Source organism: Dipodomys spectabilis, unplaced genomic scaffold (genome assembly GCF_019054845.1).
Source record: "Dipodomys spectabilis isolate Male_0828 unplaced genomic scaffold, ASM1905484v1 ptg000076l, whole genome shotgun sequence".
Taxonomy (NCBI): Eukaryota; Metazoa; Chordata; class Mammalia; order Rodentia; family Heteromyidae; genus Dipodomys; species Dipodomys spectabilis.
Genome location: NW_024870753.1, coordinates 10074458 through 10098300, shown reverse-complemented (window position 1 = coordinate 10098300; position 23843 = coordinate 10074458). Strand labels below are relative to the sequence as shown.

General features: G+C 47.9%; 1 protein-coding gene across 4 annotated transcripts in view; it reads left to right on the top strand.

Moving 5' to 3' along the window:
• Yap1 (Yes1 associated transcriptional regulator) overlaps positions 1–22599 on the top strand; it is a 62298-nt gene extending 39699 nt beyond the window's left edge. The window contains exons 5-9 of one of the 4 annotated variants that reach the window (XM_042682989.1): positions 3041–3222; positions 5176–5223; positions 19014–19144; positions 20099–20211; positions 20817–22599. In XM_042682989.1, coding sequence (XP_042538923.1) covers positions 3041–3222; positions 5176–5223; positions 19014–19144; positions 20099–20211; positions 20817–21055 — 713 coding nt within the window. In that variant the 3' untranslated portion in view covers positions 21056–22599. Of the gene's footprint in view, positions 1–3040; positions 3235–5175; positions 5224–19013; positions 19145–20098; positions 20212–20816 lie in introns of all 4 variants that reach the window. The other 3 variants (XM_042682988.1, XM_042682991.1, XM_042682990.1) reach the window with 3 other exon arrangements.
• The last annotated feature ends 1244 nt before the right edge of the window (positions 22600–23843 follow it).

Below are 23843 nucleotides of genomic sequence, written 5' to 3'. Positions count from 1 at the left end.
GTGGGGGTGCTCAGGAGTTGGTGTTAGGGAAGGGCAGAGGTGGAGTTGAGAGAAGCATCCAGACCAGAGGAGATGAATGGCCGTGGCCCACGAGGCACAGTGCACCACTGTCTGAACCACGCGTGGACTGGCCGAGAAAGACTGACAGCCGAGGAGCCGCACGTGGAGGCGGCGCGCACCTTCACGCACGGCAGCTGGGTGCCCGAGTGAGGCAGCGGCTTTGGAAACTTGTCGGGCTCCGTGTGGCGGTAGCTGTGCGGGGTTGACAGTTGATGTCCATACAGAAAGAAAGCTGTGGACACGTTTGAGAACCGCAGGCGGTAGAGCAGGGTCAGGGGGGGCTGAGGGAGGAGTGGGGGGAGCTGCCCACGACACAGGCGTGGCAACTGGAGGGTTAAAAGTTGTGGAGTGGGATGGTGTAGTGGGCTGCGCAGATGTGTCCACCTAGGAAAAGCCCCGGAACATGCATGTTAACATGGTAAGCCGTTCGGTACACGGACTCCCTCACCCCAGAGGACCCCAGGTGTGGTGCTACGACTTAGGTACGTAGTCTAGGTGCGTGTTAGGCACCGGCCTATGCATTTTGATAGTCAAGACATGAGTCCTCAGGTTCGGGCCCTGGTGCCCCGTCCGGGTAGATCACACACTCTGGCCTCAACCTCCGGACCCTGCCTCCGTCAGAGTGGGGGGGTAGGCTTGTGCCTGCATTGTGGACCGAATCGCTGCTGATCTTTTCAGTGCCATGATGGTGAGTCAAGTAGTCATTTGTTCCGAGAAGCCAGCATTAGAAAATGGTAGATTGTGACAATGAGTTGCTTTTTTTTTTTCTTTTTTTGCCAGTCTTGGGGCTTAAACTCAGGGCCTGGGCACTATCCCTGAGCCGCTCTGTGCTCAAGGCTAGCACTCTGGAGCCACAGCGCTACTTGTAGCTTTTTCTGTGTATATGTGGTACTGAGAAATAGAACCCAGGCTTCGTGCATGCTAGGCAAGCACTCTACCACTGAGCCACCTTCCCATGCCGTGAGTTGAAATTTTGCAGATCCCTGATCCCTTGTAGTAAGCAGTGGGCATTCCTTGTTGGTTGTTTGTTTTCCCTGGTACCAGGACTTAACTTGTGATTGCTGAGGTTGCGGGTAGGCTCTCATCTGGTATTGGGCTACGTAGGTGATCCATACCTCTAGCCTGGCTTTTTTGCTGGCTAACTGAAGAGGGAGTCATGCAGACTGTGCTGCCCTGCTGCCTCTGATCCCGTAGGCCTCTGCTCTGAGGAGCTCGAGCAGTATTGTAGGTATGAGCCAGAGGTTCACTGTTTTAAAGATGAACAGAAAAGTATTCATTAGGCTCTCGCACTGGTGGCTCATGCCTGTAATCCCAGCTACTCAAGAATGTAAGATCTGAGGCTCACGGTTCAAAGCCGGTTTTGGACAGGAAAGTCCATGAGACTCTGGAAGTACAGCTGTGGCTCAAAGTGGTAGAGTGCTGGCCTTGAGTGATAGAGCTCAGGGACAGCGCCCAGGCCCTGAGTTTTAAGCACTACAACTACCAAGAGAGATAAGAACAGAAAAGTATTCATTAAATTGTCTGAGGATGGCAAGATCCTAATGTTTTAGTAGTTCAAAAATAATTCCTAATTTTAAATGTATACTTAAGATATTAGAAATTAATTTGTTACCCCAAAGTCTTCAAAACTGAGTGACTTGTTTGTAATGCTTTGTATGGGTCCAGGGGTTTGAGGATACAAATTATGTCAGTTTGAAAGTTGGATGTTGTCAGTGACCCTGGGCAGAGATGTTCTGTCGAAGATCCTCTCCTCCTCCCTCTGAAGGAGGTGGTCTCTTTTTCAGAACTGCTACGTGGTTGGTTTGCTGCCAAAAAGCTGTCAGGACTTTTGTGTTTTGTAAAATTCAGAGCAGTTGCCTCTCCTTGGGAGTCCCAGACACATCCTCAGCTTCACAGTACAGCCCTTCTGACATCTTGTGTGGAGTCTTTTTCTCTTTACCTTGTGAAGGTAAAGACTGGAGACACAGGGCGGAGGTTGGAAGCGCCCGGCCTGGCTTCCGGTTCAGCTGTTTGCTGCGTGTGCGGTCTCAGGTGCTCCGTGCCCACTGCACTGTGTGCTTTGATGCTTCATTAAGATGCTCAGATGATGGAGAACAGGATGCTTCAGGGCGAAGAAACCCCAGCCTGCGAGTGGCGCCACTGCTCCCTGAGTTGGTTAAGTGGCTCTCCTCGTGGAGTCTTTGTAGTGCTGCTCGGGCCCTGAGCTCACACACAGCATGTAACTAACACAACTGGAAGTCACCAATCCCCTGCTCCGTGTTCTGCACAGGTGTCTGCCGGGTTTCGTGACCATCGGGAGATGTCCTTCCTTCAGTGTTGTGTCAGTAGTAAAAATGCAACCTCCAAATAGTACATGCCATAGGTCTGAGAAAATTGAGTACAGACAACGGGTCTGCACAGGAATGCCGAGGGTGTGTGGTGCTGTGTCTGGCTTACATTGAATAAGCTCATCTTGTAATACTGATTTCGTCACGGCTTTCAGTCTAAAGAGATTATTTACAGTCTTGCAGATTATTTGCAGTTAGGTGCCAGTGACTCTCACTCATCATCCTAGCTGGAGGGCTGCCGCCAGCCCCAGCAGAAAAGTCCGGGAAACCCTGGCTTCGGTTAAACACCAGAAAGCAGAGCTGTGGCTTAAGTGGGTAGAGTGCTAGCCTTGAACAAAAGAGCTCAAGGACGGTGCTGGCACTGACTTCAAGCCCCAGGCCCGGAAAACACAAATACACGCTCAGACCTCTCTTCACAGCTAAGACTTTCTGCCCGTTCCCGTGCGCGCGCTCTCCCATGCTGCCTGTGCCACGGGTTCAGCAGTGATCACCTGATCCAGCCGCAGTGATCTTGGCGGACTCCTAGGTGATTTGTACCTAGTGCTGCTGTCCAGACCCAAGCAGCTCCATCACATTTCTCCAGGTGCTGTGGAGTAATAACTACATCGTCCTGTCAGCAGACTTGTTTAGGATGCTCTCTCCTCTCATTTCAGCCATGAACCAGAGAATCAGTCAGAGCGCCCCTGTGAAGCAGCCGCCGCCCTTGGCACCCCAGAGCCCACAGGGAGCCCTCCTGGGAGGCGGGGGATCCAACCAGCAACAGCACATGCGGCTGCAGCAGCTGCAGATGGAGAAGGAGCGGCTGCGGCTGAAGCAGCAGGAGCTGCTCCGGCAGGTGAGGCCACAGGTAGACACCAGCCTTCCGCTTTTCTTTCATGAACTCGGGCAGACTTCAGCGCAGCGTTGAGTGGTTGTGGAGGAACACTGTAAAGTGGGGGTCACCGCAGCCCATGGTGCCCAGATCACAGCGTTGTTACAAGCAGCATCGCTGCTTGTAATCCTGTGTTACAAAGAGACTCGTGGGCCATGGGCGGTGTGGTGCAGCGAGACAGGAAGCACGGGGACGCTCCCTGGAACGGGGCTCGGGCTGTGGCGTCCCGTATTCCTCACCACCCAGGAGCGGCGCGGGGACAGCAGGGGGAGAGCTGCTTCTGCTCTGAGCACAGCATTTCCTCACGCCACAGGACACCTGTGACACGGCCTTGAATGCCAGGCATGTGTGTTGTGCGCCTCAGTCTGCAAAATCTTGTAAAATACATTCTTGGTCTTCCCCAAACGTAGAAGATTCACATGTCTTAAAATTCCCTTCTTAGTATGGAAGTGAACTCCAGGAAATGGAAACAAAAACAAATTAATACACTCCCTCTTCTGATTTGTTCTTTTCATGATGGTAGAGAGCTCGAGGTCCAGACTGAGATAATTCATTCCGCTTCTCAAAATGAATTTTTGGCTAAGAGGGCTTAGCAGTAGAGTTGCCCGTCTAGCAGCGGGGAAAGGGGCTGCGGGTGGCTAGGCAAGCATGGTCAAAACAGTGTTTAACTTGCCTTGTTCGAGCGCGTTTAAAATACCTAGCTATTGAGGGTTTTTGTCATATTAGCAGAATAAGTTTTTCTTAAGCATTTGTATAAATAGTTTTGGATAGATAGTAAACATTATACAGTGGTAAGAATGTACAAAATGTGAAAGTACAATAGATAGTCTCACTGTATTTTTCCTGTCTCCCGAGTGTCAGTTAGGGAGCTCTGGGTCCTCCCTCCCTCCCCTAACCAACCATGCGTGAACCTGCGCCATCTCTGAGCTCTGCTGTGGGTTGTGAGGAGCCAGCTGATAGGTACCTAAGGAATTCATGACCGGCTCGCTCTCCAGTGACTTTGCTCTGTCAGTAATTGGCCCTTGGGCTAGTAAAGAGGGTGCGTATTCAAGTAGACTGCATTGTCAGAGCAGGGTAACACATGAGGCATTTAACCATATGAATATTAGAGAAATGTGACAATTCAGCACTGTGTCTACACAGCCTGTTTCAAGGTTTGCTTCTTACTGTGTTACCGATGAGTACTGATGGGTCTAAGGAAATGCAGGCTTCACTTGCACGTGATGGAAGCCTATCCAACTTGAGACACTTAAACAAGTTACTTAATTAGTGATGTCAAAGTCTTAATGTTTTTGTTTTAAAAGTCTTGATGAGTCATCCACAATTTTCGTGAATGCCAACATCAGTGTGGTTGTTTTGTTTCTGGTGGGCAAAAATGCTACTTGTTAACCCTTCTTTCTGAGGACTTTCTCTAAATCTTCTTGTCCCTACCTTGGGTGATGGGTCCTGGACAGCTTGGTTTCGCTTCTTCATAGGTGACCTCTTCTTTTTTTCTTGCTACTGTCCTGTCTTGCCTTGCGTTGAGGTGACAAATGTGCTCTGTGCTCATACTAACAGTCAGTTTTTAAAGAATTCTTCTGTGTCTCTGTTAGTGATCAGTGTAAATTCAGTGTCTCTGAAGTGACTGGCTTCTGTGACCTGTGGGCAACAGCTCCACTGTGGAGCCCCAGCCCTTCCCGCCAGGTGCCTGGCTCCTGAGCTCTGCAGCCTTGCCATCTGTCATAAAGCTGTTTGAACTGCAGAGGTTTTAGTTTTTGTTCTGTGGTGACTCCCTGGCCCCTGTCTTCCTGAGTCCTCTGCTTCTCGGTAGCTTGGGAATTCTGTGCTCTGGTGATATGTCTGGATACAATTTGTAAGCCTACACAGCCAAACCATGTGGCTTAAAGTAATTTTTATCCGTTTATTTTTTACTCTTAGGCAATGCGGAATATCAATCGCAGCACAGCCAATTCTCCAAAATGTCAGGTAGGCTCTTCTATGATGTTTTAGCATTGGAAAAGGGAAAAAAAGAAAATGAGTTAGAAAAGGAGACACTTGTATTCCAGGGCCCTCAGTGTAGATTAGCCAGAGATTATAACTTGGAGTCTTCTTTCTACCAAGATGCACAGTGACGATGGCTTTTCACAGTCCACCTCTGCTGCCTCCCGTCTTCACTGGCACACTTGTCGTCCACATTTGAAGTGGGCTGGCTCACTGCATATTCTGTCAGCTCAGAGTAGCTCTGACTTGAACTTGAATGGCTGAAAATAGGATTTCTTGGTGTCTTAAAGGAAGTACTGGGTTGAACATAGGAACGTGGGAGCCGTGTGCTGGGGGTAAACACAGTCACGAGGCTGGGACAAGGCAGTCTTCTAGTGGACATTTCAGAGGAGGAGGCCAAATCCGTCAGGCCCAAGAGGGCTCCCCTGGGGTGGGGCCGCGGGCTCGTTTCTCCCTGCGAACCCCGGCTGCACTGCTGTGAGCGCCTCAGGTGCTGGTGAAGATGGCGGCCAGTGGTGCTCCCTTCCTCACACAGACTCCTGTCTAATGCGTGTGAAGGGCTCGTTCTTGAAACCCAGGCATTCTCTACAGGCACGGTCCTCTGCAGAAACAAAGCGCTAGCGATCCTTCCCTTAGAGGGACAGAGGTGGCTGTCAAGCCCTTGGTCTTCTGCACAGCTCTCCCTGCACCCTGCAGCCAGGGGAGGGGACTGACTACAAACGCCACTCGCTTTGGAGAGAGCAAGCACCTCCACTGGAGTGCCATGCTCAGAAAGGTAGACAGCCGCAGAGGGGAGAGTTAACTTGAACTCTGTTTGCCTTGTCTATGTCGTAAGTGCCTGTGTCTAATCAAAAGACCATGGAAGGGAGCAGGTCGGAACCAGTCTAATCTGCACCACAGTAGACAGAATACACATTCTCAGTGTATACCACACCAGTACCCCTTCGATGTGAGGGCTACATTGCCTTGAATATCTGCAGAGATTTCTTTTTCTTTATATTTTCTCTGGAGCATTCCTTAAAGGAGGCTTTTATTACATAAATGGACCCAAAACTAACTCAACTAAAAGTCCTGTAAGGGGCTGGGAAGGAGGCTCAGTTGTAGAGTGCTTGCCTAGCATGCATGAAGCCCTGGGTTATTCCTCAGTACCACATAAACAGAAAAAGCCAGAAGTGATGCCATGGCTCAAGTGGTAGAGTACTAGCCTTGAGGACAGAGAGTCTCAGGGACAGCGCCCAGGCCCTGAGTTCAAACCCTGGGACTGGCAAAAAGAAGTCCTGCAAGGTAAAAGTGATGATGGTCAGTTGCCCTCCCCTTTGCCTACTCTGCTCTCAACCAGCTCTTCAGCCTGGGAATGAAGTGTTTTTATGTCACTATTTCACACTTGACTAAGAAGGTAGTTGTGATTTTTCTAACAGTAAAGCTTTAGAAAAGACGAGCCTTGGTTGGGCTGAGTTTTCGCCTCCCTGGAGCACCAAGGCCCATGCCGGGCCAAATCCCTCTGCGGGGAGGGGAGGAGGACAGAAAGAAGACCTTAAGGAGATAGGTTCTGTAGAATTTACTTTAAACATGCTAGACTTAAATACTGATTTGTTGGGTATGTCAGCATATACCGTATGTTAATAAGTTGTCCACCTCCTTGTTTTCAACCAGACACAATTATACAGAAAACACATTAACTATGAAATTTCAGTATGGGGTTAAATTTTGAGGAGCTCGGATTCATGGACTTGGGCTTTTCTGATGTCATGTGTGTTCATGTGATCATAGGACAGATGGAGGGGCAGAGGAGAGACACTTCTGTCGCTGTCGCTGTCCCACGCTTAGCTCTAGCTCAGTTATTAAGCCGGTGTGCGCATTCACGCTTGTGATCTCGGCTGTGTAACAGGTCCAAGGAATGAGGGTTGCGTCTGAGAGCAGCTCGGCAGAAGCCAGACCCTACCCAGAAAAAGAAGGGGGTGGGGGGGAGTCGTGCTGGCCTAGCAAGCTCAAGGGCCTGAATTCAGACCCAAATACTTCCAAACCCAGGGAACGCGGTCGGTTTTCAGGCATAGGTTCTGTGAGGTGTGGGCAGCCGTTAAGACGTCTCCTTGGTGGGAGGCCCCGAAGAACCCAGCAGGTCTGATGAGGACTCAGCAGCTCCGGGGTGTGGTGTCCCTTCTTCACGGGCAGAGTAGAGCAGGAACTTGTATCAAGCTCTTTCAGACACCTTGCCGCAGTCAGGATGTCTTGAGGGCCGGCTCGCACACAGAAAGGTGGTGGACAAAGGTTGTAGTTGTTGGGTTTAGGCTTTGCTTTGGGGGAGAGGCATTCAAGTCTGCTTTGTTGCCTTGTGGAACTCCGTGTCTGCCTTTGGGGAAGAGGGGAAAGAGAAGGATAAATTCAGCAAGCCCCACTGTCCTTGATCACAAAGCATGTAGCATGCCCACACAACGTCAGGAAAGATGAAGCAAGGAAGAGCCAGTGTGCAACAGGGCAGACAAGAACAACTAAAGCCAGGGCTTTGTGCCAGTGGCCACACCTGTAATCATAACTACTTAGGAGGCTGAGATCTGAGGATCATGATTCAAAGCCAGCCAGGGGGCTAGGAAGGTGGCTCAGTGGTAGAGTGCTTGCCTTGCATGCATGAGGCCCTGGGTTCGATTCCTCAGCACCACATAAGCAAAAAGAAAAAAAGCTGAAGTGGCACTGTGGCTCAAATGGTAGAGTGCTAGCCTTGAGCTGAAGAGCTGAGGGACAGCGCCCAGGCCCAGAGTTCAGGCCCCACGACCGGACCCAAAAAAAAACAAAACAAAGCCAGCCAGGTCTAGAAAGTCCACAACACTTAATCTCCAATTAACCATCAAAAAGTAGAACTGTGGCTCAAGTGGCAGAACCCCAGCCTTAAAGAAAGAAGAGCTAAGGGACAGGGCCCTAAGTCCAAAACGTAGTACTGTTATCAAAATGCTCCCCCCCACCCCACCTCAAAACCAGAAAGTGCTCTCCACTTTCAAAGAGCAAGACGTATAAAGGGCAAGTCTCAGTGTGTGGATAGCAGCAGGCAATGTTCTTTGGTCGGTCTTTGCCGTGAGATCATGCTACGTTCACCTGCTTCCTGCGTGGTGGTGTGGGAACTTGGCCATTCCCTCTGGTGTCCTTAAGAACTTTCATTAGCGGTCAGTCCTATCTGAAGCACACCTTCCTGTGGCCGTTTACACTAATATCCATGAGGGAAAACGCTAATAAATGGGACTCCAAAGATACTGACATGGAAAACTGAAAGAAATTTAAAACCCATTTCTGTATCACCCTTACTACAGTTTGCAGGATTTTGGTAGAAGGTTTTTCATTATATAAGCGCTTTACGTTTTACGTTCACTTCAGTTACGCACAGTTTTTATATTTCAAAAGCCATTTTGATTCTCAGAAGTCGCCTTTGCGACTAAGCACCTTTGCGAGATGGGGAACTGACTGTATGGTCTTCCAGGCCTGCGGTGCCCGCTGCGGGGCTCCTGCAGGTCGGTGAGACCTTGTGAGGACGTCGGTGTAGGACGGCCTTCCAGCTTGGGTCCCAGGGCCTTGTGAGAGATGGGCTTGAGCGAGAGGCACAGACAGTTCCTCCTTAGTATGAGCATTTTTGTGTGGTGCAGTTTTAATGTTTATACTTTTCAGATCAAGTCTAAACTGGAAACTTCTTGGAGTGGGGTGACTGTTTCTATCATTCTCAGTAAATTGCTCTCCCTTCAATGAGAGGCTTGCTCACCCCTTCCCTCTCAGCAATTAGGAATTTCCGGTTTCCCTTAGAAGGCTAAGGTCAAAATGAGACCCAAGTGTCCTTGATAGAATTCTTGAAAATCCCCAGAATAGAGGCAGTTACCACAACCATCTTCTCCCAGTGACCGGTAGAGTCAAATTTAGGGGGTCAAATTACCATAGGGAGTAGCCCAGCACCCTGAGGATGAGCCAGGAAGTTCATGAGTTCAAGACCAGCTTGGGCTACATACAGAACAGGTTCTGTCTATGTAGTGAGACAATAAAAGAAAAATGATATAGGAAATGGACCGCAAGAATTAGAAGAAATGCAATGGCGGGGGGAACTGGTGGTTGGGGCTTCCAGCAGGGGTAGGCTGTGCACTCCTTGCACTCTTAGCCAAGGATTGTAAGTGTAAAAGTAAAACCTACTGCACAAAATGAAGGATTTTGGTGTAGAATACTGAAAATTTGTTTCAGGGTGTCACAGACCTTTTGCTGGTTACTTCAGGAAGAAATTATTTTCACTTGCACAGGTGTAAAAAAGTTAATGTGAAGTTGTTAGTCTAAAACGCAATTCTATTACATTTACAAATTAGCCTGTGCATATCTACAGATGGCTATGTAGAAAGCAACTGTTCTGTGACAGTTATTTTACCATATTTCGGGGGTTGGGATCCGTCTTGGTGTTAGAACATTTGCCCCATCACCCAGGAGCCCGCTTCTATTCCTTCCACTGGGAACAAACAGCAACAAAACTTAAAATTCTGAACACACATTTAGGATGGATATAAACCCTTTTTCATAATTGACTTGCCTGAAAACTGATTACAGTTGAAACATTTTATTGAAAGTTGCATCTTATCTATGAATTATTCTTGGATTGTTTTATCCTGACTACAATGCCCCGAATTAGAATATGAGCTAAAAATACAAGTTTGTTAAACTTTTCTTTTCCCAAAGGTAGCTAAAATAGTTTATGACAATCTTTCAAAAATGAGGAAGTAAGCAAACTTATAGGAAATCCAGCCAAAACTTAAATCATGCTTCTGTGTTGCAAAGGTCAAATAGTTCTTCTAGAGTGTTTGACTTTTTCTAAACAAAGTAAGTATTTTTAGCTCATTTTCTTCTGTAATCATACAAAAATGTGGTGGGTTTTCCCATTGAGCTTGTAAATCTTGCTGGTCTGGGCCACATTTGCACTCAGCCCTCTGTGCTGTGAGCAAAGCCAGTGGCCCGGATTTGTCAGCCCGCGGGCGCCTCGGAGCAACGCAGCAGGCAGCTTGCCGGCTTTATGCAGTGCGCTGTTGTTTTTTTTTAAAGGACTGGGAATTGAACTTGTTGTTTGAGAGGCAAACGCTTGGTCACTTGAGCCACAACCCCAGACTTGTAAAGCACTGTCATGGACCCAGACCCAACTATGAACCACTGACCCTTCTGTTTCCTTTTCCCTTTTCAAATAGCAATATGAATTCCCCATATGGTTTTTTTTTGTTTGTTTGTTTTGTTTTAATTTTCCCCCTACCATCCCCTCCCTCCCTCCCTTCCCCGAGGTTCTTTTTTTTTTTGATTGTGATTAAATGATTACATAATTTCAAAGTCACAAGTTCATTCTAACTTCCCTGGAGCAAATTGTCTACCACAGTCTGTAATATATAACAGTGTTCACATGTTATATACCATATTTGTGATCAGCAGCATGAGGATATTTAGTAGTGGTTCAACCAGATGAGCGGGAGTTCTTTGTTTCTTAAGTCCTGTTAGTTTTGTCGTATCACTAACCTTTTGGATTTAGCATCCACTTATGAGGGAGACCATGTACCGTTTGTCTCTTCGTTCTTGGCTTACCTCGCTCAACATGATTCCTTCTAGCTCCATCCATTTCCCTGCAAATGCCATTATTTTGTCATTTCTAATGGCTGCATAATATTCCATTGTGTATAGATACCACAATTTTTGGATCCATTCATCTGTGGTGGGGCACCTAGGTTGTTTCCATATCCTAGCTATTGCGAACAGTGCTGCAATAAACATGGAGGTGCACGTGTCCTTGTATATTGGTTCCTGTTGTTCAGGGTAGATGCCTAGAAGTGGTATGACTGGGTCGTAAGGGAGGTCAATCTTTAGCTTTCTAAGGACCCTCCAGACTGCTTTCCAAAGTGGTTGTATAAGTGTACATTCCCACCAGCAGTGTAATAGGGTTCCTCTTTCTCCACATCCCCTCCAGCATTTGTCGTTGGCTGATTTGTGGATGTGGGACATTCTGACTGGGGTAAGGTGGTATCTCAGGGTTGTCTTTATTTGCATTTCCTTCACCACCAGGGATGATGAACATTTCCTCATGTGTTTCTTTGCCATTTTTATTTCTTCATTTGAGAAGTCCCTCTTTAGTTCCCTTGCCCATTTAGTAATTGGTTTGTTAGGTTTGGGAGGGATTAGTTTCTTGAGTTCCCTGTATATACAGGATGTTAACCCCTTGTCTGATATATTGCTGGTAAATATTTTTTCCCAATTAGTTGGTTGTCTTTCTAGCTTAGTTGCGATAGATTTAGCTGTGCAGAAGCTTTTTATTTTAAGGTAGTCCCATTTGTCGAGTCTCTCTCCAACTTGTTGTGACCCTGGGACTCTGTTCAGGAAGTTCCTTCCTGTGCCTATTAGTTCAAGTGTCTCTCCTACTCTGTCCTGCAGTAGTTTCAGAGATTCAGGTTTAATGTTAAGGTCTTTAATCCATTTTGAGTTGATGTTGGTGCATGGTGATAGGCTGGGGTCCACTTTTAGTTTTCTGCATGTGGCTGCCCAGTTTTCCCAGCACCAGCGGTTGAAGAGGCTGTGTTTCTTCCATTGTATGTCTTTGGCTCCTTTGTCGAATATCAGCTGGCTGTAGGCCTGTGGATTTATATCTGGATCTTCTATTCTGTTCCATTGGTCTTCGGGTCTGTTTTTGTGCCAGTACCATGCTGTCTTTGTGATTATAGCTCTGTAGTAGAGTTTGAAGTTCGGCATGGATAGCCCTCCCATATTGTCTTTATCCCCTAGAATTGTTTTGGCTATTCTAGGTCTTTTGTTGTTCCATATAATTTTTGGACTGTTTTCTGTATTTCAGTGATGTACGTCATTGGGATTTTAATAGGAATTGCATTGAATTTGTATATTAATTTTGGAAGTATCACCATCTTTACTATATTAAGTCGGCCTATCCAGGAGCATGGGAGGTCTTTCCATTTCCTAGTGTCTTCTGCAATTTCTTTCTTTAACTTTTTATAGTTCTCATTAAATAGTTCTTTTACATCTTTGGTTAGGTTAATTCCTAAATATTTTATTTTTTGGGAGGTTATTGTGAATGGGGTTGCTCCCTTTATTTCCCTCTCTTCCTGTACATTATCAGTGTATAGGAAGGCAACTGATTTTTGTGGGTTTATTTTGTATCCTGCTATTTTGCCGAAGTGACTTATGATTTCTAAAAGTTTGGGGATGGAGTTTTTGGGATCGTGGAGGTATAGTATCATGTCATCTGCAAAAAGGGATAGTTTAACTTCTTCTTTCCCTATGCGGATCCCTTTAATGTCTTTTTCTTGCCTTATTGCCCTGGCTAAGGGTTCTAGGACTATGTTGAAGAGGAGTGGAGACAGTGGGCATCCTTGCCTTGTTCCTGTTTTTAGGAGGATTGGTTGTAGCTTTTCCCCATTAAGTATAATATTGGCTATTGGTCTGTCATAAATGGCTTTTATTGTTTTTAGAAATGTTCCTTCTATTCCTATTTTCTCCAGAGCTTTTAGCATGAATGAATGTTGAATTTTATCAAAGGCCTTTTCTGCATCTGTGGCGATAATCATGTGATTCTTGACCTTGGCTCTGTTGATATGCTGGATTACATTTATTGACTTACGTATGTTAAACCATCCCTGTGTCTCTGGGATGAAGCCTACTTGATCATAGTGTATTATTTTTTTTATGTGTTTCTGGATTCTGTTAGCTAGAATCTTGTTAAGGATCTTTGCATCTGTGTTCATCAAGGAGATTGGCCTGTAATTCTCCTTTTTGGTTGGGTCTTTGCCTGGTTTGGGGATGAGTGTGATATTGGCTTCGTAGAATGAGTTTGGGATAGCTCCCTCCTTCTCTGTTTCTCTGAAGAGCTTGAGGAGTATGGGTATTAGTTCTTCTTTAAAGGTCTTATAGAATTCTGCTGTGAATCCATCTGGTCCTGGGCTTTTTTTTGTTGGAAGACTTGATAGCTTCCTGTATCTCATTATAGGATATTGGCTTATTTAATTGGTTAACTTCTTCTTTGCTCAGTGTGGGTAACTTGTATTTCTCTAAAAATGCATCCATTTCCGCCAGATTTTCTTCCTTTAGAGAGTATAACTTTTGAAAGTAGTCTGTTAGAATTGTTTGGATATCTTGGGTACGTGTTGTGATGTTTCCCGTGGCATCCCTAATCCTATTAATATGGGTTTCCTCTCTTCTTTTTTTAATTAATCTTGCCAACGGGCCATCAATTTTGTTTATTTTTTCAAAGAACCAGCTTTTTGTTTGGTTTATTTTAGTTATGGTTTTCTGATTTTCTAATTGGTTAATCTCTGCTCTCAATTTGGTTATCTGGCTTCGTCTAGTAGCTTTAGGTCCCATTTTTTCTTGTTTTTCTAGCTGTTTTAGTTGCAACATGAGATTATTTACTTGGTCTGTCTCCATTCTCTTGATGTGGGCACTGAGGGCAATAAATTTGCCCCTCAGGACTGCTTTTGCTGTGTCCCACAAGTTTCTTTGTGAGGTGTTTTCATTTTCATTGAGTTCTAGGAAATGCTTTATTTCTTCTCTGATCTCTTCTGTTACCCAGGCCTTGTTAAGGAGTGTGCTGTTCAATTTCCATGTATTAGAGAAATTTCTGCGGTATGCTTTGTTATTGAGAGCTAGCTTGATTCCACTGTGGTCAGATAGGATACAGGGGATTATGTCGATCCCTTTGTATTTGCTTAAGTTCCTTGAATGAACTATGATATGGTCTATTTTGGAGAAAGTTCCATGAGCTGCTGAGAAGAATGTGTACTGTGTTGTTTTAGGGTGAAATACTCGGTAGATGTCAGTTAATTCCGCTTGAAGTATGGCCTCACTTAATTCGGTAGCTTCTTTGCCAATCCTCTGGTTGGTAGACCTGTCCTTTGGTGAGAGTGGCGTGTTAAAGTCTCCTAGTATTATTGTATTGGGATCTATTTTATTCTGTAAGTTTGAGAGCATTTGTTTAACATATCTGGGTGCACCAATATTTGGGGCATATAAGTTGATGATGGTTATATCCTCCTCTTGGATTGTTCCTTTTATTAATATGTAGTGTCCGTCCTTGTCTTTCTGTACTGATTTTAATGAAAAGTTTATTTTGTCAGATATCAGGATAGCTACACCTGCTTTCTTATTGGGGGAATTTGATTGGTAGATCCTTTTCCACCCCTTCACTCTGAGTTTGTTTGTATGTTTGGCTGAGAGGTGGGTCTCCTGAAGGCAACAGATGGATGGGTCTTGTTTTCTGATCCAGTCCTCAGTTCGTTTTCTTTTAATTGGTGAATTCAGCCCATTTATATTAAGAGAAAGTATAGAGAGATGCATTGTTGTCCCTGCCATTCCGTTTTCCTAAGTTTTTCTTCTTTCCTTTCCTCCTGTGCTTGCTCAGTTAGACTTTGAGTAATGCCTGTTTGGGGCAGGTCCCAGTTCCTGGTTGCTTTCTTCAGGTTGTGTCCCCCCTCTTAGAATTCTTTGTAATGCCGGCTTAATGTTTATGTATTCATTTAGTTTTTCTTTGCTATTAAAAGTTTTCAGTTCTCCATCGAATGTGAATGCTAGCTTTGCCGGGTATATCAGTCTGGGTTGGCAGTTATTGGCTCTCAGGGCTCGTATGGTGCTTTCCCAGGCTTTTCTTGCATTCATTGTTTGTGTGGAGAGATCTGCAGTGATTCTAATTTTTTTCCCGTTGTAGTATAGTTCCTTCTTCATTTTTGCTGCATGCAGGATTGTTTCCTTATTATTCAGATCCATCATTTTTACTATAATGTGCCTAGAAGTGTTTCTCCTGGGATCTTGCTTGTTGGGTGTTCGATAAGCTTTTGTGATGTAGTTAAGATGGTCGTTTTTGAGGTGGGGAAAATTTTCATTGACTATCTTGTTAAATAGGTGTTGCATTCCCTTGCTCTGGAATTCCTCACCTTCGTCCACTCCGATTATGCGAAGGTTAAATTTTTTAGCATTATCTGCTTGCTCTTGAATTTCCCTTTGGTTTAATTTGAGTGATTTTTCCATATCTGTCACTTTTTGGTCCAGTTGGTGTATTCTGTCTTCTGTATCTGACACTCTACCTTCCATTTCATTCACTCTGTTGACCGTGGCTTCTATTGTGGTTTGCATGGTGGAAATGGATCCCTTTATGGATTCAATGTTGGTTCTCAGAGTACTGATGAGGTGAGATCAGTATGCATTACCTCTAATTTGGCGTTTATCTCACTTTTTACTGAGGTTTGTGCAGCTTCTATTTTTGCATCCAACTTTTGTTTGATATCCTGTATCTCTTTTGATAGTTCATCCTTGTGCTCTTTCAATTTCTGATCCATTTCTCGCTTTATTTCTTGAGTCATTGCCTCCAGCAACCCTTGGATGTAGCTTTTGTCTTCCATTCCTGCTTTGCTCCCACTGGGGCTCTCCCCTGCGTGGCTGGTGGCTTTTGAGGTGAGCTTGCTGTCCTGGGTAGTGGTAAACCTTGTGATTTTTCTCTGTGATTTTCGCATGGGGGTTCAGGAGACTGCTCTTCAATCTTGTTTTGGTGTGTCTGTCTTTGTTTGGTTGCTGATTCTGTATTGGTAGAGAGAGTCTGTGCCTGATCTGGATTTTGTTGGGAGCCTATTTCCAGCTGCTATTCTGACTTACTTAGGATTCTCAGCTCTCTGCTGTAGATTGCTGGCAATTCCCGCCTTTGGAAGGGTTGAGCAGCCTAGACTGCTTGTGTTTGCTCCTGCGGGTGCTCTTGGGGAAGATCAGATGCTCTGGATGCACTCTCCCAAATACTGGAGTCTGCTATGGGCTCCTGATGTGTTTTTGTTTGTTTGTTTGGGGCTGGTTGTGGGCTTGAACTCTAGGTTTGGGTGCTGTCCCTCAGCTCTTCAGCTCAAGGCTGGCACCCTACCATTTGAGCCACAGCCCCACTTCTGACCCTTTTTGCTTTGTTCAGGTGCTGGTCCCCGGGCCTGGTTCCGGCCCCAGCCTGGAGCGCGCTCGTTAGGCCTGTGCTAATGTGTATACCACCTAGGTTATGCAGCCTGGAGGACACAGTTCAAATTTCTTCTACTGTTGGTAGTCTTGACCCAGGGGCGCTGTTCCTGGCTTGGGCATTTAAGCTCCCTTCCAGGGGCACTCTTGCTCTGGCCTGGCCAGCAGAGTGTGCTCCACCGGCTGGTGGAGCTCTCGAACAGATCCCAGTTTTAGTGGGTCCTGTGGTCCGGGTGTTGGGGTAGGGAGTCTAGGTCAGGGTCTGGGGATTCCCTCCAGCTCTGGTCTCCCTTGATGGATTCACTGTCCCCTGTGGGGTACTCACCCTGTAGGTCGTCAGTTGTTGTTGCAGTCCGAGTTCAGTTGGGGTGGTAGCGGGCTGGGTTGGGTGGCCCCCGCCGAGTCGTTGCGATCGCGATTGGGCGGGTGGTCTGCGGACAGGTCCCTTTGTCGCGCTGCTGTTGCCGGGCGGCTTTGGCGGGATGGAGCCTCTCCGCTCCGGTGGAGAGTGAGGGGTGGGGGTGGGATCCTCGTGGAGACTCCCGGCTGGTGGGTTTCTCTGTTCCTGGCGATCCGCTGTTCTGCCATCCGGTACCTGGTGATCTGCAAGCAGCCCCCTGTGTCTCTGTGGCTCCGGCAGCCCCCGCCGGGCCGGCTGGCCAGCGGCTTGACACACTGCCGCGCGGCCAGTAAAGGTTGGGGGAGGGGTCTTCGCTCTTCTCTGTTCTGAATTTCTTTTCCTCTCTTTCTTTTTTTGTTATTTTCCACCTCTGGTTTTTCTCTGAGTGTTCGTCTTTTTGTTGTTGTCGGTCTCTAGGGGAGATTAAGCGTTGGAACTCGAACTCTTTTTGGGTGGAGAGAGCTGTGGCGTTTCCCTACTGCCCCGTCGCCATCTTGGTCCGGAAGTGTCCCCATATGGCTTTTAAAAAAACAACAGAAAACACTGAGGGCTGGGGACACATGCAGGGCCTTTAGTTCAAACTTGAGCAACCACAACAACCAAAAAATAAAAGAAGAGAAGGAATGGGGAGGAAAACACCTTCAGGCAATTGGCATTTTGGCTATATGTTAAATTTATTTCTTTGAAAAATTGGGAGACAGGCAGTGGAACAGTCAGAAATTTGGAAATATTTAGAATGGTTCTAGGTTTTATTTTTTAGGATATCCAAGAAAAATGAAAGCATATGTCTACACAAAGCCAAAATTAAGAAACAACAAAAATGTATGTTTTGATAGCATGTGGATAAGCATTTATAGTAGAATACCTGCAATAAAAGGGAATCGACTGGCCAGGCGCCGGTGGCTCACGCCTGTAATCCTAGCTACTCAGGAGGCTGAGATCTGAGGATTGCCGTTCAAAACCAGCCTGGTCAGGAAACCCCGTGAGACTCTGATCTCCAATAAACCACTAGAAAACCGGAAGAGTGGCGCTGTGGCTCAAGCGGCAGAGCACTCGCCTTGAGCTGAAGAGCCCAGGGACAGCGCCCAGGCCCAGAGTTCAAGTCCCACAACCGACCAAAAAAAAGGGGGTGGGGAGTCAACTGTGTATATATAGCCCAAATAGGTCTCAGCACTGTGCTAAGTGCAAGGTAAGTGCTGTCTGGCTCTGTCTATAGAGCACTTGACAGCACCTGCGGGTCTGTGGGGACAGAACGGAGGTTGCTCCGTTCCGTGGACTGGAGTGAGGAAGGTGAGGAGCAGGAAGACATTGGGGGCGAGCATGTGGACCCCAGTGGGTGTCCAGCAGCACGCGCATACTAAGGCATTCGTCAGACTGCACTTGCTGCACAAGTTCTCTCTCAGTCATATCTTGGTAGAGCTGAGGCAGGAGTTGGCCGGTTGGACTGCCTGCAAGACCTCATCAGATAGAGGTGCCGAGGCGCAGAGGTGGCTGCGTGGTGGACACTCATCTGAGTGTCCCTGGGGTTGAAGTCAGGACCTGGAGCGGGCTAGACAGGCAGCTCTGCACCCTGCTTTGACTGTCTGTCTGAACAAGGTGTCTCTTGCTGACTTCCATCTGGTCTGTCATCTTCCTGATTTTATTTTTTTGGCATGTTATGTTTTTACTTTTAATGAACATAGATTAGTTCAAGGGGGTTTGGATGTAATATTTCCACCCCTGCATACAGTGCATTCTGACCAAATTTACCTCTTCCATGCTCCCTCATCTTTCTTTCCCTCTCTTAAAACAACAAGCACAAAACCCTTACCAAAAAGTAACTAAAGGGGCTGGGAAGGTGGCTAGTGGTAGAGTGCTTGCCTCGCATGCATGAGGCCCTGGGTTCGATTCCTCAGCACCACATTAACAGAAAAGGCTGGAAGTGGTGCTGTGGCTCAAGTGGTAGAGCACTAGCCTTGAGCTGAAGAGCTGAGGGACAGCGCCCAGGCCCAGAGTTCAGACCCCACGACCAACCAGAAAAAAAACAAAGAGGACTGGGACTGTGGCTTCTGTGGCACAGCAGCTGCTCAGCAAGCAGAAGACCTGTGTTCACAGCCCAGCACCACCGGAAGATATGTGTGGGCGAACATCGTGGGAGTGTCTGCCAGAGCTAGGGACGTTGAGGGACAACTCACCTAGCAACGTGCACATGTTCTCAGGTGAATAGAACTAGACGCCACTGTTTCTGGTCACTTGAAATGTTAGTTACTGGTCATGGGAGAATGTGTTAACTTTAAAATAGGCATTTAGACTTCCAATTTAAATGCACCTGGTTATCCCAGTGTGCATTGTGTCTTCAGTCTTAACAGTAAGTTTGTTCATCTGTGGATTGACTCTCTCTGTTCCTTTCCGTTTGTTGAAGGAACTCGCTCTCCGCAGCCAGTTACCCACGATGGAGCAGGACGGCGGCACGCAGAACCCCGCGTCTTCCCCCGGGATGACTCAGGAATTGAGGACCATGACCGCCAACAGCTCAGACCCCTTTCTTAACAGGTGGGTGGAAGGTTTGCAGGGATGGCTGCTTGGTCTCCGAGAGCAAGCAGAGCTTTGCGGTCGCACCGTCCAGTGCGTGTGGAGGTGTGGAGGACACGTGTGCGGGACCAAGTGCCATCACCACACGCGACTTTCCCTGGACAAGGTTCCTGCGAGCACAGGCAGCCTGCTCAGACTTGCGCACAAATTGTTTTTCTCTGCCTGTCCTGTTGTCTTAATAGTTGCTCAGAATTACAGAATCCTGATGGAACATGGTGAATCCTTTCTGTGAACTCAATGAATCTGCATAGAATTACCGTTTTACAAAATAAGTAGATAATTGAAGAGTGCTGCGCTGTGAGATTTGCGCTCTCTCACTCTGGCAGGTGTTCAAGGAGATGCCTCTTTAAAAAAGTGTACGAAGGTTTATGGCAGTATTTGTCAGTAATAGCTGGTGGGTGCCTCTTAGTGAATTAACGCAATCCTTGGGTTTGGGGCGATCACGTGACATCAGGCTGTGGAGTTCTTGTCCGCAGTGACGCGTCCGCCTGTGGCCTTTCCCCTGTCCCCAGAAGGAATTTGGGTTCTCTATTTGGGGCTGGGTTTGGGTTCTGCCCAGAGCGGAAACATCGGTCCAGCACGGGCCTGTCTGCATGTCCACATGGAATTTGGGCGCTGACTGGTGCCGGGGAGAGCTGGGAACAGAAGCCATGGCATCTGCTCCACCCTCCATTCAACATTGCAGCCAGAAAACCAGCTGAGTCTGTCTGTCTGTCTGTCTGTCTGTCTCCCTGTCTCCCTCTCTCCTGTCTCCTGTCTCCCTCTCCCACCACACACAGTGCCTTCGGACAGATCTGTCTTGGTCTCGCAGCGGCGTGGGGGCCTGCATCAAGCACGGCGGGGCCAGGCTCCCACTGATCTCTGAGATTCGAGTTGACTTTTGCCTGGAGCTGATGGTATTGTGTGTGTTTGCAGCGGCACCTATCACTCCCGAGACGAAAGCACAGACAGTGGACTCAGCATGAGCAGCTACAGCGTCCCCCGGACCCCTGACGACTTCCTGAACAGTGTGGACGAGATGGACACAGGTCAGTGAGCTTCCTTCCTCCCACATGCGCGACTCTCAGCCAGACGGCCAGGGCCAGCAGGCCTGATAAGCACTATGAGCAAAATAATGACATCCAATCAACTCCAGTTCCACTGAGCCTCCCTCCCTCCCGCCCTCCCTCTGTCAAGCTCCTCCTGCTTCTCCTTCCTGAGCTCTGGGGCTGCCAGTGTCTGTGTGTCCCTGTGACTGGCTTTGGGATTATCTTTGTTGTGCACAGTTGAAGCCGAGCTGCTCAGGAGTCGCCCTCCCCTGCACGGTGGCCGCTGCTCTGCCCGTGACAGCCGCTCTTCCTGGAGTGCTTGGGAAGCCCGCGCCTGTCCAGCTCGCAGCCGGCCGTTCCCCAGGGTCCACACAGCCTCGGCCGGCTAGGTTTTCAGTAACAGCCCCACCAAGCTGCGCGCTGGCTGGACGCAGACGCAGAGCGCAGGGAAGCCTGGCTCTGCGCGCTGCTGGGTGGCTGTGGACATCAGGGCTGCGCAGACAGGGCTTCTCTTCAGCTGTTCCTTCCTGTGAGCGCGAGCAGCTGCTCTGATGTCCCCTCGCACGGAGCTCTCCGCTTACCCCTCTCCCCTCTTCTCTGACCAGGCGACACGATCACCCAGAGCGGCCTGCCCTCACAGCCCAGCCGCTTCCCTGACTACCTGGAGGGCCTCCCCGGCACGCACGTGGACCTGGGGACGCTGGAGGGCGACGGGATGAGTGTGGAGGGCGAGGAGCTGATGCCCAGCCTGCAGGAGGCCCTGAGCTCCGACATCCTCAACGACATGGAGTCCGTGCTGGCCGCCACCAAGCTAGACAAAGAAAGCTTCCTCACGTGGTTGTAGAGCGCGCGGGCCGTGGCCGGTCTGTGAAGGAGACGAGGCCCCGCGACGTCCGCGTGCGCCGCCTGCTACTTCCCCGCTCGTCCCCAGCTGGGAGCAGAGCTGCCGGCCTCCCCGAAGGATCAAGGAAACCCCACAAACAACCTTCTTGTTTCTTTTGCTACTGTACCTACTGTTGGTGTGGCCGCCTGCGTGCCCGCCGCTGCCGCTCCTCTGCCAGTCGGCTGCCCCATGGCTGTCCTTGCGGTCCGTCGGAAGCTGTGTGTTCAGTGGCCGGCCCAGCGGAGTGCACGGCTGCCCGCAGCCAGCGCGGGGCCTCCGTGGCCAAGCCCTTCACACGCATCCAGGAGAGGCTGGGCCGGCCGGCCAGGCTCCCACCTCCACCATCTACTCTGGTGTTGCATGAGTCTCGCAGAGACCCCGGTTTTACCGTAGCAGCAGTTCCCGTACAGGGTGGTAATGACTGCCGCACTCTCTAGCAGAGGTCTGGGTGGATTTTTTGGGGGGGGGTGTTAGAATTGTTTCATTGTCATGGATGGCTGGTTTTTTGTCAGAACCTACACAGATGACTAGTGATTCTGTTTATAGTTGTAGCTTATGATGGTTATTGTAGTTCTTTTGGTAAAAAGAAACACCTATATTTCTTGATTTTTTTTTTTTTTTTTTTTACCATTTTATTTAAATCTGAATTGTCTGCTCTCTAGACACACACCATGTTTATAACAGTGCCATAGCAGAATGTGTCTTGTCTCATTTTTTTAAAATCTTTGTTAGGTTTGCCTACTTTCCAAGTTACTTTTTAAAGTGAGTTGAGTCTGTATGTAGACCCCATGGCAGTGGTGAGGTCTGTGTGAGGCCTGCTCGGTGCCTGGAGGTGTCTAAATAAATGCATCCAGGAGTGGCCAGAAGCCAACCAGAACAGCCCCCACCCCACCCCGCCATCCCCGCTCTGGCCTAGTGAGTGATGCGGGACGGGTGAGCTGGGCAGCGGCTTCCCTCCAGCTCTGGAAGTTCACCTTTGCCTCAGATTCAGAAGTAAATTTTAATGTTTGGTTCTCAGTTTTGAATGGACGCATTGGAGCCTGGGTTGAAGTGTTGCTGAGTCTGCGAGATGCTCCCATCTGCTGAGACCCGGCCTCGGGCCCTGTGCAGAGCCAGTGGCGCTCAGCTGCGAACTGGTCAGGTTAATCCATGTATGTTGGTAGTTGAATTTAGCAAAGAAGTAGATCTAAGCATGCCTGTGTCTTTGTATTTACGGAAAGAGCTGTAACTAGAGTATATGTCTACAGGAATAGCAATGGTTTCCAAAGAATATTTTTAAAGGAAGTAAGTGAGCATGAATTAACTCTTCAATATAAGCTATGAGGTCATAGTTGGTTATGAATTGTAACAGCACCAGCCTCTGTGATTTTAAGGGTCTTTGCTTCTGGTAGAAGCCCTTATTTTCAAGGGTTTTTAACAGACAAAAATCTTTTCCTGGATAAAGCTGGCAAAAGCCTCAGCTTTTAGGAAGGTAGATTTTCTTTTCCTTTTTTTTTTTTTTAATTACAAAAATCGTAAGTATTTTGGCCCTTTGCTTTGGAAGGTGGAAGCAATTTTAAGTACTTAGAGTGTTCAGAAGCTGCAAGCCCTGTATTATATATAATGATCAGTAGGTTGATCTTTCATAGTAATTGACTCTTAAGGATTTTATTAAAAAGTAGCCAAAAGATTCAATGCTGAATGAAGTCTGGGGGGCAGGAATGGGCCTATGCAGAGGCACTGGGTTTAGAACAGTGATGAACTTCTACCTGCAGCACAGAATGGAGAATGTGGGGAGGTGGGGGCTGCGTCTACCAGTAAGCCCAGCTTGGACGGCGTCTTCTCTATGGGCAGAGCAGCTTTAGCGGAGGGGTGGGGGTGGGAGTGGGCTCTGGAGAGAGTGTGGGACAGGATAGACCTGGATGGACGGCGTTCTCTTCAGCACAGACGTACCTTGCCTCCTGCTGTCGCTCAAGGCAGTAGGCGCTCTAAAACTTCCGTCTCTCCCATGGACCCAGGGCCACGTGTGCAGCCTTCTCCCCTCGCGCCCCGGCGTGGTTTTACCTCAGCGTTCCGCAGCCCGGCTTCCCGGTCCGCAGCTGCCCTCACCCTGCTTTCTTTCTCCCAGTAACAGCCTGCAAGCAGGCTTCTTTGTGGGCCTTGGTTCCTGACCTAGAAGGGGTAGCGCCTCTCGCTTGTGTTGGGTAGCATGGAGTAAGAATTTAACTGGTTATTCTTGAATTTCTTTTGCAATAAACCAATTTTATAATCTTTAAATTAATCAGCTTTTTACAGTTGTGTTCTTTTAAAGTCACGGCTTCTTAGCAAACTCATGAGTGAAGGAGCACATTGATTTGGGAATTCCATGTTGACCAGAGCACTATTTTTGTAGTAACCATTTTCTAAATATAGTGCATTAAAAAAAAAAAAAAGCAAAGAAAGCGAAGAAAGCAAGGCAGTGGCTTTGATACACATGGTGTTGGTGTTTCCAATCCTCCAGTAGGTGCGTTGTGTGTGGAACGTGCCAGGAAGACAGGAAATGAGATGTGGCCTTCTGATTGCATGCAGGGCAGAGCTGGGTGGAGCAGTAGGGAGTGGGCGGAGCCCTCCCACAGCCTGTCTGTCTGCGGGAAGAGCTCAGATGAATTCTGTCTTTGTAGGCGTGGTTTTATAAGAACTGTGTGGGTATGTCTATCTTAACAGTTATTTTCTGTATCTTGAAAAAAAGTATTCTCCACATTTTAAATGTTTTATATTAGAGATGTCTTTA